The 14,920-nt window shown below is 42.3% G+C and overlaps 1 protein-coding gene across 1 annotated transcript in view; it reads left to right on the top strand.

Moving 5' to 3' along the window:
- XKR4 (XK related 4) overlaps positions 1-14,920 on the top strand; it is a 338,005-nt gene that overhangs the window by 209,768 nt on the left and 113,317 nt on the right. The window contains exon 2 of the mRNA XM_019498521.2: positions 3,641-3,840. Within this exon, the coding sequence (XP_019354066.2) occupies positions 3,641-3,840 (200 nt within the window). The remainder of the gene's footprint in view (positions 1-3,640; positions 3,841-14,920) is intronic.

Below are 14,920 nucleotides of genomic sequence, written 5' to 3'. Positions count from 1 at the left end.
TGCAGGCTGATGCTATGCTATGTGCACATCTTTGTGTTTGGGGAGAATGACAACAGTGACTTTTCTGTGTGTAGGTATGCTGCATCGGGAATATTCCTTCTGCCACAGTTCAGAAATCTTGTCAGTTGGCAGAAGATGCATTTGAAGTTAAGAGTTCAAGAGTGAAGTGAGCCTGAGGTAACCTGTATATAAAGGCCCTGCCTCCTGTGATATGTCATGTCATTTCTATCATTGTGGGGTTTGGGAAGTTTAGGGGCCAGGGTGCTGCAGTATTTTGTTTCATTCAGTTACAGTAAATACTTAATAACTAATATTTAGTGATGATTTAAAAAACAAATCCTAGAAGAAATATTTCCTCATCATTTCTTGCAAAACCAAAAGGTTTGAGGGAAATTGCTTGGATTAATGTTCTGGAAAGAGAGTTCCTCTCAGGCCTAGGATATAATTTTGAGGGGTCGGACCTTTACCAGAGCAGTCAATAGCCTGTAGGAGAAGGCAGGCCCCAGAAATGGGGTAGACTGAGGCTCACATCAAACTTCAAATCCCCAGGATTTTTTTCTGAATTGAAATTGCTATTTTTCTGGCAAACCCAAGTTAATATTTATCTGTAGCTCATCACAAAAGCATGATTGGCTGATTAGATTTTATGATTCATAATGCTGAGTAAGGAGGGAATAAAGTGCCCTCTTATAGCCAGATGCCATCTCCTTGTCTAGTGGGCCTCATGTTTTGCGAGTTATCTGGATCACTGCATTGCATTTAGAAACTAAAATTTAAATGATGCCAGGCTCACTTTTAGGAACAGTGAGTGGCATTTAAATGGCAAATAAGAGTAATTGATTTGGGACCGCTGTTAAGGTTTGGTTTGGTTTTCCCTACTGCTGGAAGACACTCGTTGCTATAGCTGTGGTGAAGTTTCACCTTCTGTTTGGTTCCTAACACCCTGGATCTATCCTTTAAGCTTCCTGAGTCTGAGCAAAGCTCTCGGGCATTGAATCTGGATCTGGGCTTCTAGGCACACACCTCAGGGAGAAATCTTATTATATCAAGTTCTGGCTTGCTGAGACTCTCCAGTAGCACAGGCATTCACTTTTCTGGAAGTCCAAGTAGTTTACAGTCTATCTGTGCCAGGAGCATATGATAGCTGAAGTACATACCATGCATACTTTGGAAAAGATGCCATAACCAATCTGTCTTTACTAGACCACTGATATAAACAAAGCAATAAAAAGGCCTGTATGCCATTTCTTGACTCCTCCTTCCTGCACAACTCATCACACGATTGTATTTCTGGTCCATTTATGAACCTTCACTCCCAAAAATTCTCTTTCTTTCGGGATGTTTGATACATCAAGGCAAACAAGCAGCAGCTCTTGCATAAAGGTGACACGATGGTGAAGTTCCAAGCAATAAAACTGCCTCAATGAAACTGGGATGAGAATGAGGAGCCAAGTGTCTGTGCCCACCCTCAGACATCCCTGTAGGTTGAGGAGGTTTGTATATTTTCCAAAAAAATGATTTTCTATTTGGAAAATGCCAACAGAATTTGCCAAACACAAAAAGAAAATAATGGAAGCAGTCAATTTCAACAAATCTTACCTCTGAACACAAGCATGTTTTCATTAAAAGCATGGATGGTTTCCTGCCAGTTCACCCATGTGTTCCATTTGAAGGATAAAAACAAGACCCCAAGGTGTCCAGGGCTCGACGACAGCCCCAGCACATGGCCTGTCTTTTGGTCAGGAATGCAGGGGCTTCCAGGAGCCTCCAGATTCACTGGCCAGCTGACTCCTTGGCTGCTTGACCCTAGGCCTGAAAATCTGGAAGCCCTGAGGTCTCTTGGCTTTGAGCATTTAACTGGGAGGATTGTCCCAAAACTCCAGCCCACAGAAGCCCCATGAACTCTGACTCTGATGCAATCAGTATAGCAGGCTTGCCTTGGAGCCAAGGAGTTTAGAAGTCCTGACAGCTGCTGATGTAAACTGATGTGACTTTTCCCCCCCGGTCTTGTCCGCTTCAACACTGCTGTCTCAGTGTCATTGAGGAGCTCTTGGGAATTGAGAGGAGCATATTCTGTTTCTGGACTACAATTAATATTTCCAAATTAAGACTTGTATGATTTCAGTTCCATTTTTTTGTTTTTGGATATCTATTCCAAATCTGGATGAAAATAATCCAGAAATTCAGAGATTATTGAGGAATGTCCTAACAAACAGGATTCTTAGGGTGCAGGAACAACCTTGACAGAAGGAAGGAAGGGGTGGACAGGGACAGCTTCTAGGGACCTACTAACAGACAGAGAAATGGTTAATCAACCAAACTCCTTCCTGTTCACATCCACCACATACCACAGCAGATGCCAGCTCGACTGTCCTCTTGACACTGGTTTGATGGCCTGCCTCCAATTCTGTATCCAAATGAAACCTCCTCTACTAGTACTCCACGTAAAAAAGGCAGCTGGAAGAGTTTCCCTCCTTAGAGCAGATCAAGGGCCACCCAAAGGAGAGTGCAGGCTTTGCAGCAGCTGCTAGTATCTCAGCAAGAATAATAGGGCTGTGTTTGCAGCAGAGTGTGTTTATTGTCTGTCAGCAACCACTTTTTTTTCTTTGAACTACTAGTTGCTCCTGCACCTGCACCTTTCCAGTTAATGGTTGGGAGCCAGGTGTTTTTCGCTGTGCTCCCACAGGAAAATGGATTAGTTGGCAAGAGCTAGCATGTGTTTTTCTCTTACCTTTGTTCAACTTCAGGGTGCTATCGTCTATACAAACTGCATGTCACCTGTCTGGAATAGCTGCTTTCCAGATTCATCTTCTGCAATTCTCATATAGCAAACAAGTTAGGGACAATAAGAAAATGTATGAAGAGCACAGAAACATTTTAAGGCTGCAGTCCTGTGATGAGCACCATGAAAATGGACTGCTGTGCTACTAGAACAATGTTTCACAACCAGGGTGCCATGACACCCTTTGATGCCTTGAGATCATTTCAAGGGTCCCACACAGTGACATGAAGTATTAGGACTGTTAATTGTGCAAAGGTGTTTTGTAAGATAAACCCAGAGTTTTCAAATAGGAATCCATAGAATTCAATACATTTGGACCTGTTGTGGTCTTTCTGAGTTCTGTGCAATAGAAGAATTGTTCTATTATTCTTCTGTGGAAAAAAAAAAAAAAAAACAAAGTAAAAACTAAGAGCTGGCATTTTCTGTGGGGTACCTTGAGTCTAAAAAAGGTTGAGAACCACTGTGCTACAGAGTGCTACTAAAGCTGGTATGGCTTTGTGTAGGTGTCTGCCCACGGAAGGATTGTGCTTCTATCCAGTGACTTGAGTAGGCTTTGGATCTAGCCTTCAATGAACATACCTCTTCTACATTTCAACTACTATTGCCATTTTTTTTTTAATAATAAAATGCATTTGACAATAGGTCAAAAGTACCAAGCTTTCAAAAAATGGCTCTTGGAAGGCAATTTTGTGTTTAGTTTATACAATGAAAAATAAACTAACATGAACTACAGCATAGTGTTTCCCCAAAACGTTTCTTATCCAGGAGTATGCTGAGGCAAGATGAATTATTTTAGAGTACGAAGGTTGCCATTAAAATATCCTTCAGTGTCTTTTAATCTCACTCTTTTATTTCTAGGTATTTCCACACTATATACTTGGGTATCCGCAGTCGACAGAGTGGAGAGAATGACAGATGGCGGTTTTATTGGAAAATGGTATATGAGTATGCAGATGTGAGTATGCTGCATTTGCTAGCCACGTTTCTGGAAAGTGCACCACAACTGGTTCTGCAGCTCTGTATTGTTGTACAGACTCGGACCCTACAGGCTCTCCAAGGTAAGAGTTCACTGAATGTATTTTCTTCACTTTAGAAAGACATGATTTATGTACCTTTGTGTCCTCTTCTTTAAAGACATGGAGCCTGCTTTATTTCTTGCATAAAAATGAAGCCTCCCTACTGGCAGCTATCACACTTACAACAATGACTGTGTCAAGGGCACATTGTGGGTTTTTTCTCAGCCTATCTTGTCAGCCCTGGTTAATGACAGTAACCCTTTTCTGGTTTTGCCCCCTGGATGCCCTTCTTATAGAAAGAAGCCCTTATGATTATCTACTTAAACAATATGAGACTTGCAAGAATAAAACAAAGACTTTTTTCCTGATGCTTCTTACTGGGATTATTCAAACATTTTTTTAAAAGCTTCACAATTCACATAGGTATTATGCAAAATAGAAATGGTACAGCAAAGCGCAGTGATATTGTGAAGGAAATGTCAGGGTCTGGGAAATGTCTGTCCATCAGACGTGTGTTTCTGAAGTAGTACACTTAGCTGCTGAAATTTTCAAAAATGCCTACTGCTTGAGGCGTTTCCCTTAATTCTGCAGTTTGATATTGCTTCCAGAAGGCCTGCTCATTATTTTAGAAAGGTAAATGCAAACACGTGTCCTTGATGCTGGCTTCCTATATGGATTGGCAGTGCAATAATATATGGCTATTAATAGAGATTTTTTATTGCTACTTGTTTAATGCTTTTCTGTTGCAATAATATGTGAATTATTGGCAGGAGTAAGACACTCTTGAGATTCCAGGGACTTAAGCTCATCTGATCAGTGAACACAGATGTATGGGAAAGGAAGGAAGGTTTATCATTACTATTAATAATTGAAGAACAGTTGTAAAAAAAGTAAGGTGAATCTCTGTCCCAAGAAGCTTATAATTTAGTTAGCTTGTCAGGCATAGCATGCATTGAGATTGATTAGGTGAAAAGGAATTGGAAACAGAGAATGTGAGGTCATGGTCAGCGGGGCTAACTGGACCCTATCGTGCATCCACAGGTGCATCTCAAGTAGGGCCAAGGAGGTGATCCTCCCCCTCTACGTGACACTGGTCAGGCCACAGCTGGAGTACTGCGTGCAGTTCTGGGCGCCGCACTTCAAGAGGGATGTGGACAACATTGAGAGGGTCCAGAGGAGGGCCACCCGCATGATCTGGGGACAGCAGGGCAGACCCTACAAGGAGAGGCTACAGGACCCGAACCTGTTCAGCCTTCACAAGAGAAGGCTGAGGGGGGACCTGGTGACCATCTATAAATTCACTAGGGGGGACCAGAAGGGTTTGGGGGAGACGTTGTTTCCCCTAGCACCCCCCAAAATAACAAGGAATAACAGCCACAAGTTGTTGGAGAGTAGGTTTAGATTAGACATCCGTAAGAACTACTTCAGTCAGGGTGGCTAGATTCTGGAACCAACTTCCAAGGGAAGTGGTGCTGGCTCCTACCTTGGTGGTCTTTAAGAAGCGGCTCGATGCCTACCTGGCTGGGGTCATTTGAGCCTAGTTTTCCTCCTGCCCAGGCAGGGGGTTGGACTTGAAGATCTACAAGGTCCCTTCCGACCCTACTTCTATGATTCTATGAAGTGTACCAAAGAGAATGAATGGGTAAAAGAGTAAATTATCCTGATGTAGCTGCCTGTGGATAGGTCAGGGATCCCTTTGCATACATCTTCTGTCAACATATGTGGGGTAAAACACTTCTTCTTCCAGAAGAAGTGTCTCTGAGTGAAACTTTACAAAGGAATAATAGATCTAAAGTATGTTGTGGTCAGCTATAATTTAGGATTTGTCATAGCTCATTGATATGGAGGCCTTATTTTTGTGTAGCAATAGGTTTGTCTATGAGAAATGTGACTGGCGAAATAGGCATGGAACCCATGAAGCAGGTTGCAACTACTTACTAATTAAAACACCTGTTTTGGTTTAGCAAGCAAAGATGGTTCTTGAGGCCTGCAATGAACTGGCTGTGTCAATTCTATGTCAGAAACCAGAAAGGGATATCACTATAATTATCCATTTTAGCAGTGCAAGCAGTTCATAACAGTTTCTGATTACGTCATCCCCCAACCAATTTTCTCCCAGCTTCCCAGGAGAAAAGGCTCCATTAAAAAAACACAAACCAAAAAACCTAAGAAAGTTTAAACAAGAGTGTAACATTTTCCTGAACAACCTTAAAATTGTATTCTCCTGATGAAAGCTGATGCAGTACTAATACACTGCCAACTGTGCAAATCTTTCTTTTGCTCTCTATACTTATTAAAGAAATAACTAAAAGATAACACGGTATGCTGTAGGCCACCAGACTTACTGTAGAGATGCATAAATAGAGCATAATCTCTCACAGCAGTGCCGTAACACAGTATGGTTTTTTAAAAAAACCCTAACGTAGCCATTATGGCTTCCTCCTCATTCATTGAATTTGTTTCTTACTATATACACTTCTAATCAGGACCAATACACCAGGCTTTTTTGTTTGTTTAGAAGGTGGATTTCTGCTTTTTATTATTCAGGTTATTACAGACTTCTTAGTCCATAACAGGTCTAATTATCAGGAAGACTAAAAGAGTGTCAGAATCTTTGATTCTGGCTCTTCAGAGTAAGTCTCACCCATAAAACTACAAATCTGAGGTAGAAAAGGAGTGATATTGGAAAAAATAGTAAAACTACAAAAAAAATCATGAAAGTTTTCTTAATGTAAATGTTCTTACTGTTTTTCCATTCCCAGTCCACAAAAGTGGTTTTAAATCTAGCTGTATTTACAAATTCTTTCAAATCCCATTTAGTACCAGGTAGGCGTGATTTTATACATAAACTTATTTTGCAATTATACCTGTCATCAAATACAAAATATTGTTTCCTTTTGCCCTTTAAACTGCTGCTTCTCATAGTTTCCCACACATTTTCTTTTTTATTCATATTTTTAATAAAGAATATTTGATTGTGACAAAATAGTCATAAGAGAATTGAAGGGAAAAAGGTACATAAAATGCAGACAACATGTCTGCAAAAACACTAACCCTGATTCGTCACCCTGTAGGATGAGGGCAATCTATTTCAAATGCCAAGATGAAGCAATTTCTGGATCATTCATCACTAGCACTTATTTGGGGTCCCCAAGGATGCATTAAAAACTGAGACATGAACTGCAAGTAAGAAGCATACCACAGCATAGTAACTATAACAGCAAAAAGTATGTGTGCGCTATTTCCCTTAAGTTGGTATCCTGTAAATATGTGTGCTGACATAAAAGCACGTAGGGAATGTTTCTGATTTATGTGCAGAACTGCCTTCCCCATAATGTTTTGACTAATGCCATCTCCCCAACACTTAGGAAAGCCAGTTCCTCCACATTCTTTTCAGAAGTGAAGGAATGACGCCAAGTTGTAGAAAAATCTGGTAGTCTCTGGGCATCCTCTGGAAGAGATGCAATTGTATATGATGGTAAAATAACCAGAGTTCTGCCATCGTCCCTGTAATCATCACTATTGTCCCTTTCCTTTGCACCCTAACTAGGAAAAGGGAATTATGTAGATGCTTCCTCATGGGCAGCAGTTTCTCTTCCCTTTGCTCTCTGGAGTTTAGGGTACAGAGCTGTCATAACAGTTTTCTCATTTGAGCAGTCCCCAATCTCAAAAAGCTGTCCTTTCCTTCTAGTTTTCCCCCCATTTTAAGCTTGTCCATAGAAGAACACTAGTTCCAAGCAGATTCATTATGGAGTTAGCCCATTCTACTAATATAGTTTTGAGATGGCCATTGTGTACGGGATGGAGCAATGTTATTTTTAGGAACAGTATTAGAAAGAAACATCAGGGCTAAGTACAGACAGTCAAAAAGCCCAAGGTTAAATTGATTCAGTCTTTGCAGGTTAGTTTAAGTTGCAGAGTTTGAACAGATAAGCAAATGAACACACATTCACTTTTGATTCAGGAAATGCAGCCACATGCCTACAGTGGCTCAAGCCAGAATCCAGGAGGCACTAAAGCACACCTGCCAGCCACTCTAAGGCTTCTTCCCTCCCCACTCCACTGGAGCAGAGTGGGTATGGTCAGGGCCCAGCCCGTACTCTGCCTGGGTGGAGGGAGGGGAGCAGATTGAATTCATAAAAACTTGAACAAGAATAGTTCTCTCTGAAAAACTATAAACTGAAAATTATAAACACAGCCGGGGGGGGGGGTGGTGTTTGCTTCCTATTCCTGCTGCTCCCAAGGTCAAACAAACTTTATCTTTTTCTTTGACATAGTAACTGCTTGGCTGGGCAGCTCTGTACTTGGGGGGAGGTGAGTTTAAGCCCCCTCCCTGGCCCCAGACCCCAGCTCTGATTTGCCTGGGGGGGGCAGTAAGGCAGCCCTCATTGCTTCAGCTAGGGAGCAGGGGGGTGGAACCATACCTGCTCTTTGGAGCAGACAGGAAAGCCCAACCCAGGGCTGGAAAGCAAGCTAGGATGCTGGAGGACTCTGATTTAACTTAAACTAGGAGGGGGTCTGGGACAGAAGTTTCATAAACTGGTTTGACCTAAATCAGTTAAGTCTGATACTACATTCAACCAGGTTTATCCTAAACTAGTTCCAGCTCTTTTGAAACTGATTTATATGCACGAAACTTATGTTCTGTTACAGGTTTAAACCAGTTTCTGATTACTTAAACTGGTTAATGTGTATCTTCTTTCCCTAGCCCTGTTGTCATGTTTGGGAGTCAGATAACTGCTGCTGTCTCTGCTTGTGTCGACACTGCAAAGCTGGTCTAGCCACAGTATCGCAGAGTACCACACAAGCTCACTGACCCTAAGTGTAGAGTTTAGACATATGTTTCCCATCTCACTTGAACTCCTTTCACACCTTCATCTTTTGCAACAGGTGGTCAGGCTTTGTAAGGTAAACTCAAAGTTGCAACATGCCCTTCAGCACAGCAGCACCTGTGCTGCTGTGAATCCCTTGTGGTATAGAAAAGGATGTTTTAAGTTGTTGGCTACCAGTTTTACAAAAATAATTGATATAAATTCATAATCTAACAAAAGTAGTAGGTCAGATATTAATAATTCTCTCTGGAAAAGACAGTTGAAGGATATGACTCTCACTATTTTGATCATGTTTCTTTTTTTGCCATGATTTCAAGAATACCATGATTAAAGACCAGTAAAATAATCATAATCATAGACTATCAAAATGCTTGTTGTTATTAATGAACAGGCAAAAAATAAAAAAACACAACAGAAAGTGATACAGATGGTTCTTACCATTACTATCTCTTGTAAACTTCTCTTTGGAAAACTTTAACTGCCTTTTAGGTGCACCTACTCTTGGAGGGGACAAAAGTACCTTACTTTCTAAAATTAATAGAAAATCCTGCCATAGCACATCAAAGATAACTAATACATTTTATAGATGAGCAAAAGAAAAAATATATAGAAGGATCAATGGATCCTGTTTAGTATGTTAGTATGTTGTGCCTAATCAAACATTTCTCAGTGAGAAAATGTGAGTCATTTTAAGCAAGTCTTTAATTCAGTTACTTAAAACGAAGCCATCCACAGAGTTGTGCGGAGAGCAGAAGACAACGAATATAAAAAATTCTTATAATTTGAATGAAATCCTCCTATTTCTCTCTTCTTAGCAAAATCTAACTCACCTCTTCTCTCCAGAAACATGTAATCCAAAAAAAAATCGGTATTTAGTGAGATAAGCTGTTAATATCATAATATAATAGCATTTCAATATTACATTGCAAGAAAAATTAAAATAAAATTACTCTGCAATGTTTTCCAACTCTGTGGGTGCATCTACATGAGACACTAACTGCTCAGTAGCCTAAGAAAACTGCGCAGTAGCGTGCCATGCAAAAACTGTGCTAATACATTACTCTTTATTAGGCTACTTCACAGTTAATGTCCAAAAAAATGCACACACTGGCACTACTGCACAGTAGTGCGAGTTACTGTGCATTGATTTAGTACTTGGTTATTTAGGTACTTTAATGCACCATAGTTACTGCACATTAATTAAAGTGTAGCTGCACCCTGTCTCACCAAAATATGTTGAGGCTCTGGTCATTTGAATGTCATATGATGTCATTTGAATATGCATGTTGCTACTGCTTGTTGCAGTACTGCAGCTGCTTTTGTTCTCTGTTCTGCCTTGAACTCTTCTGTAAGCAAGCAGCAACCACTGAACAGTTTCAGCTATGGTGAGTGCTGTAAAGTCGAGAACAGGAGTAGAGAAAGCAAGCTACTTGCCTAATTCAGAATGTTTTTATAATTGTCTTTACCATAACTCCATGGAAGAAGGAAAATCTATTTCCTTCATGCTTGGTTGGATTCAAAATTAGCTGTTGCCATTCTTTTATTGGCTTAGCACCTTGCTGGACTAGCTTAGTAACATCTTCAGCTCATGAATATGTAGTGTTTGTAATGAATATGCAGTATACTTCTAATTGCTTTTGTTCTTGTGGCTGAACATTCTCAGAGCTATTTAAAATGGGAATTTTAACTTTTTTCATGTATTCAGTCCATTTTTTTAAATAACCATAATTTAAGGGATTAATAGAAGTTGCTCCTCTGTTTCAAATAAGTCCATAGAATCATAAAACAGTAGGGCTGGAAGGGATCCCCAGAGGTCATCTAATCCAGCCCCCTGTCTAAGGCACGATCATCCCTATCCAAACCATTCTATACAATCCATAATCTAAACTCCGTATGTGACTACTGTCAGCCCTGACACAGCACAGACCTAACACCCTAACCTGCCACAGGGAAAGCAGGGGAACTATGGCAGCCAAAGTCCTGTTTCTATTAAATGTTGTCAATATATGCTCAAGAGATCCCAAATAGCAGGCCACAACCCCTGGTACCTGGGACCCAGAGGAAGAAAAAAATCCACAGTCCATACCAATCTGACCATGGGGTAAAATTCCTTCCTGACCCCAAGAATGACCATCAGTCTTACCCTGAGTGGAGGGACAAGATCCTCTATCCAGGAACATCCAGCTTTAAGTCCCCACAGGAGCAGTGGCACACCCCAATAAGTCTCCAGCCTTGACTGTAGCCAACAACCAAGGCCTCTGGAACTGCTTAAAAAAATGGCTTCTGCTGACACCTGTAGCAGAAAGAGGGAAGGGGGTGGAGAAGGGAGGTGGGAACCAGCAAAACCCAGAAGCATGGGAAATACCCATAACAGAACATAAACATAGCTACTCCTAAATCATCCACAACCAGTGGCTGTCCAACCTTTTCTTGAACCCCTCAAGTGATGGAGAGTCCACAATTACCATAGGCAGTCTATTCCATGTGCTCACTCTTTTAACAGTGAACATTTTTTTCCTTGTATCTATTCTTAACTTACTTTGCTGCAGCTTCAAGCCATCAGTTGACATCCTCCTCTCTGCAGCAAGAGAAAAGGTGTTTTCTCTCTTCTTTATCACAGCCCTTCAAGTAGTTGAAGACTGCTGTCCTGTCTCTTCTTAAGAGCCTTTTCCATGAGCTGAACTCCTTCAGCCTCTCATACGACTCGTTTTCCATCTTGTTGCCCATCTCTTGACCCTCTCTAACTTCTCCATGTCCATTTTGAAATGTGGAGCCCAGAACTGTACACAGTATGCCAAATGAAGCTGAGCAGAGATGTGCTGTCACCTCCCATATCTTGTACTTAATGTTTCTGTTGATGCATCCCAAAACCACATCTGTTTTTTATGCAGCTGCATCACACAACAAACTCATACTGTGTCTGTAATCTACCAAGACTCCCAAGTCCTTTTCCATAGTGCTTTCATCCAGCCTGGTGTCACCCATTTTATATTTGTGTTTTTGATTATTCCTCCTGAGGTGCAGCACCTTGCATTTGTCCACATTGAACTTCATCCTGTTAGCTCTAGTCCAACTTTCCAATCTGCCAGGATCTTTCTGAATTGTGCTTACATCCTCCGATGTGTTCGCAGTCCTTCCCAGTTTCATGTCGTCTGCAAAATTGCTGAAGAAACTTTCTATGCCAGCATACAAATCAATAATAAACATGTTGAACAGCATCAGGCCAAAGATAGACCCCTGTGGGACTCCACTCTAAACTTCCTGCCATTCTGACAAGGACCTGCTAATAATTAATGACCCTTTGTTTGCGACCATTGAGCCAGTTTTCTATCTCCCTTATAGTAGTTTTATCCAGCCCATGTTTCTCCAGGTTGTTTATGAGAAGGTCTTGTGGAACCTTGCCAGAAGACTTGCTGAAGTTCAGATGCATTAAGTCCACAGCATTTGGAAGTTCAGATGCATTAAGTCCACAGCACTTTATCCACCCAAGCAGTTACTTTGTCAAAGAAGAAGATAAAGTTTGTTTGACACAATTTGTTTTTCAAAAATCCATGCTGGCTGCTTGTGATCACCTTTCCTCCTCCAGATGCTTTCAAATGGCCTTCTTTACGATATGCTCCAGTATTGAGCTATGGCTAACTTGTCTGTAATTCTCAGGGTCCTCCTTTTCGTCTTTTTAAAAGATGGGCACTATTGTTGGCCCTTTCCTAGTCCTCTGGTATGTGGCCCATGTTCCATGACTTCATGAAAATCATTGCCAAAGGATCTTAGATGTCCTCTGCTAGTTCCTTGAGGACCTTGAGATGAAGCTCATCCAGCTGTGCTGACTTGAATTCATTGGCCTCAACAAAAGCTCTCTGCCCATTTCTTTTGTTATCTCCTTCCTCAGCTTGCCCCCTTTCTTATCTAGCTAATTATTATTGTCTGGCTGCAGCTTAATTATTTTGCAAAGACTGAGGCAAAGTAGCTGCATCTTTGGTTAGGAGTTCACCCTGGCTTGTTAACGGAAGACCCACAGCTTCCTTGGTCCTTCTTTTCTGGCCAACATGCTTATAGAATATCTTCTTGTTCTTAACCTCCTTTGCCACATGCAGCTCATCCTTTAAATTTGCCTTCCTGATTTTGCTTCTGCAGTAATAAAAGTCTTCAGACTGGTCTTTAAAAACCTATAAAGTCTTTAAAAAAAGGAATTGTCCTTTTGTCTTAACAACCACTGTAAAGTTGGCTCTGGTCTTTCTGAGTTTAATAAAGAAGTTGGTGAAGCATTGCCAAATAACCAAGTTCCCAATTATCAGTAATTCGTATACTATTAACTAGCTGTCACATCAAATGACCCTGCTGGGTTGTATGTACATCATTTCACTAGTCAGATAACAAAGGTATTAGAAAGTTATTATGTGCATGTAAAAATACACAACATTTGCAATTATCTGTTTTAGGCTTATCTCAAGCAGTTAAGGAGCAATCTAGATTTACGCCACTGGGACACTGGGAGGAAGCTTGGATACTTTCACTAAAGTCAATACCTTTTATAGAATATTTTCTAACAATCGGTCCCTTTCTTAGTCTGAAGCTGTGTAATGCTTATAGAAGAAAATCCTTTCAGTAAAAAATGTTCAGCATCCTCTGAATAGGTGTAAACTTGAGGATTTTTTGTAAGGAAAGTGAAAGACTAACCACTGTATGACATAGCCCCAATATATATCTCTGCTTTCTTCTTTTATAACAGCCTTCCATTTTTTCTAACATTGGCCCCCCCTTTAGCATAAATATCTGATAGATCTTTTTTTTGAGCTAACAGTTATGTCTATAGCAAACTGGTGTCCTGTACAAAGGGGTCTGGATCTTTTCTTCTTGGGCCACATATATTCAGTTTCCCATCATTGAGTTGCCTGCCTAGCTTTCCTCTTCTCCTATCTCCCCTGCTGCCTGAGAGCAAGTCCTGTGCATCATTGCTGCTGTCCTGGGCCAAGTTGGGCTCCCTGTACAGCTGCTCCCTCCACCATGATACAGAGTGGGACGGGGTGGCTCTGGGGCTCCCCTTGCATCCGAGAACACCACTGCTCCCCACAACTCTTGTCTAGAGCAGTCACATGTTCAAGTCTACGACAAGGCTTTGTCTTCCCATGTTGAATGGATACAAATCCCTCATTCTGGAATCACATAAATATAGTAATTCCAAATCTGCACATGAAAATATCCTGCTCAGCAGCTGCCGAAGTCTGGAAATGCCTAGACTCACTAAACACTAAAGGTGCACTGATGCATCGGTCCAATATTGGATCAGCACCAATATAAAGAAAATTGACTATATCGGAAATCGGCCTGATGTGGTCACAGTAATTTGGATGATAAATGCCCATGCATGTGCACAGCCACAGCGCAGCATGCAGGCAGCAAGGAGCACAGCCTGGCAACATGGAGAGCTGCATGCAGCTGGTAAGTCTGTTGTGGTGAAAGGGGAGGGGGGGGGAAGGAAAGGGTGTGGGGGGCAGGTCAACACCCCCTGCAGTGAGGGAGGGAGTGGGGCTGGGGCTGCAGTAGGTGCTAACCAGCTGGCACGGGGCAGGCATGGGATGAAGCGGGGCAGGGGGGGAGGGGGTCACTCCAGCTGCTGTGCGCTGCTCACCCAGGAGGGCACAGGGAGGGTGTGTGCTCCCAGATCTGCGTGGGTCAGGCCAGGCAGGCTGCAGCTGTGGGCTGGGGTCGGGGGCCGCACTGTGCAGTATTCAGGGCAGGTGGTAGTGGCGCTGGGAGGCAGTTGTGGGGGGTGGGTTATGGCAAAATTTGGGGTTGCTGCAGCCCCCCTGTAGTTCCCTTCCCAGCTCCGCTGCCACCCACCCCAAGCTCAGCACTGCGTCCTGCCTGGCCTGCCTAGTGCAGATCCAGGGGCACACGCCCAACCCCCCACCCCCCCTCCAGGACAAGCAGCAGGAGCAGTGGTGGGAGCCACCACCCCCCTCCCCACACCTCCTGGATAAGCCACAGTTCCATCCTGTGCCTGCCCCCTGGCTGGGCAGCACCTACCGCAGCCCTACTCCCTCTCTCACTGCAGGGGGCATTGATCTGTGCCCCCCATGCCCCTTCCCTCTCCACTCCCCTTTCACCACAACAGACTTAACAGCTGCTCACAGCTGTATCGGAAATCAGATCGGTATTGGCCGATATGCTTCCTTAAAATCAGCTATTGGTATTGGCCCCCAAAATCTCTATCAGTGCACCCCTACTAGGCATCTCCCTGTTTGACATCAGAGTTCTCTAGATGTCAACAGAGCTACTTCTGCAAGTAC

This window comes from Alligator mississippiensis, chromosome 3 (assembly GCF_030867095.1).
Source record: "Alligator mississippiensis isolate rAllMis1 chromosome 3, rAllMis1, whole genome shotgun sequence".
In the NCBI taxonomy this organism is placed as follows: domain Eukaryota; kingdom Metazoa; phylum Chordata; order Crocodylia; family Alligatoridae; genus Alligator; species Alligator mississippiensis.
This window is presented reverse-complemented; position numbering and strand designations above follow the sequence as displayed.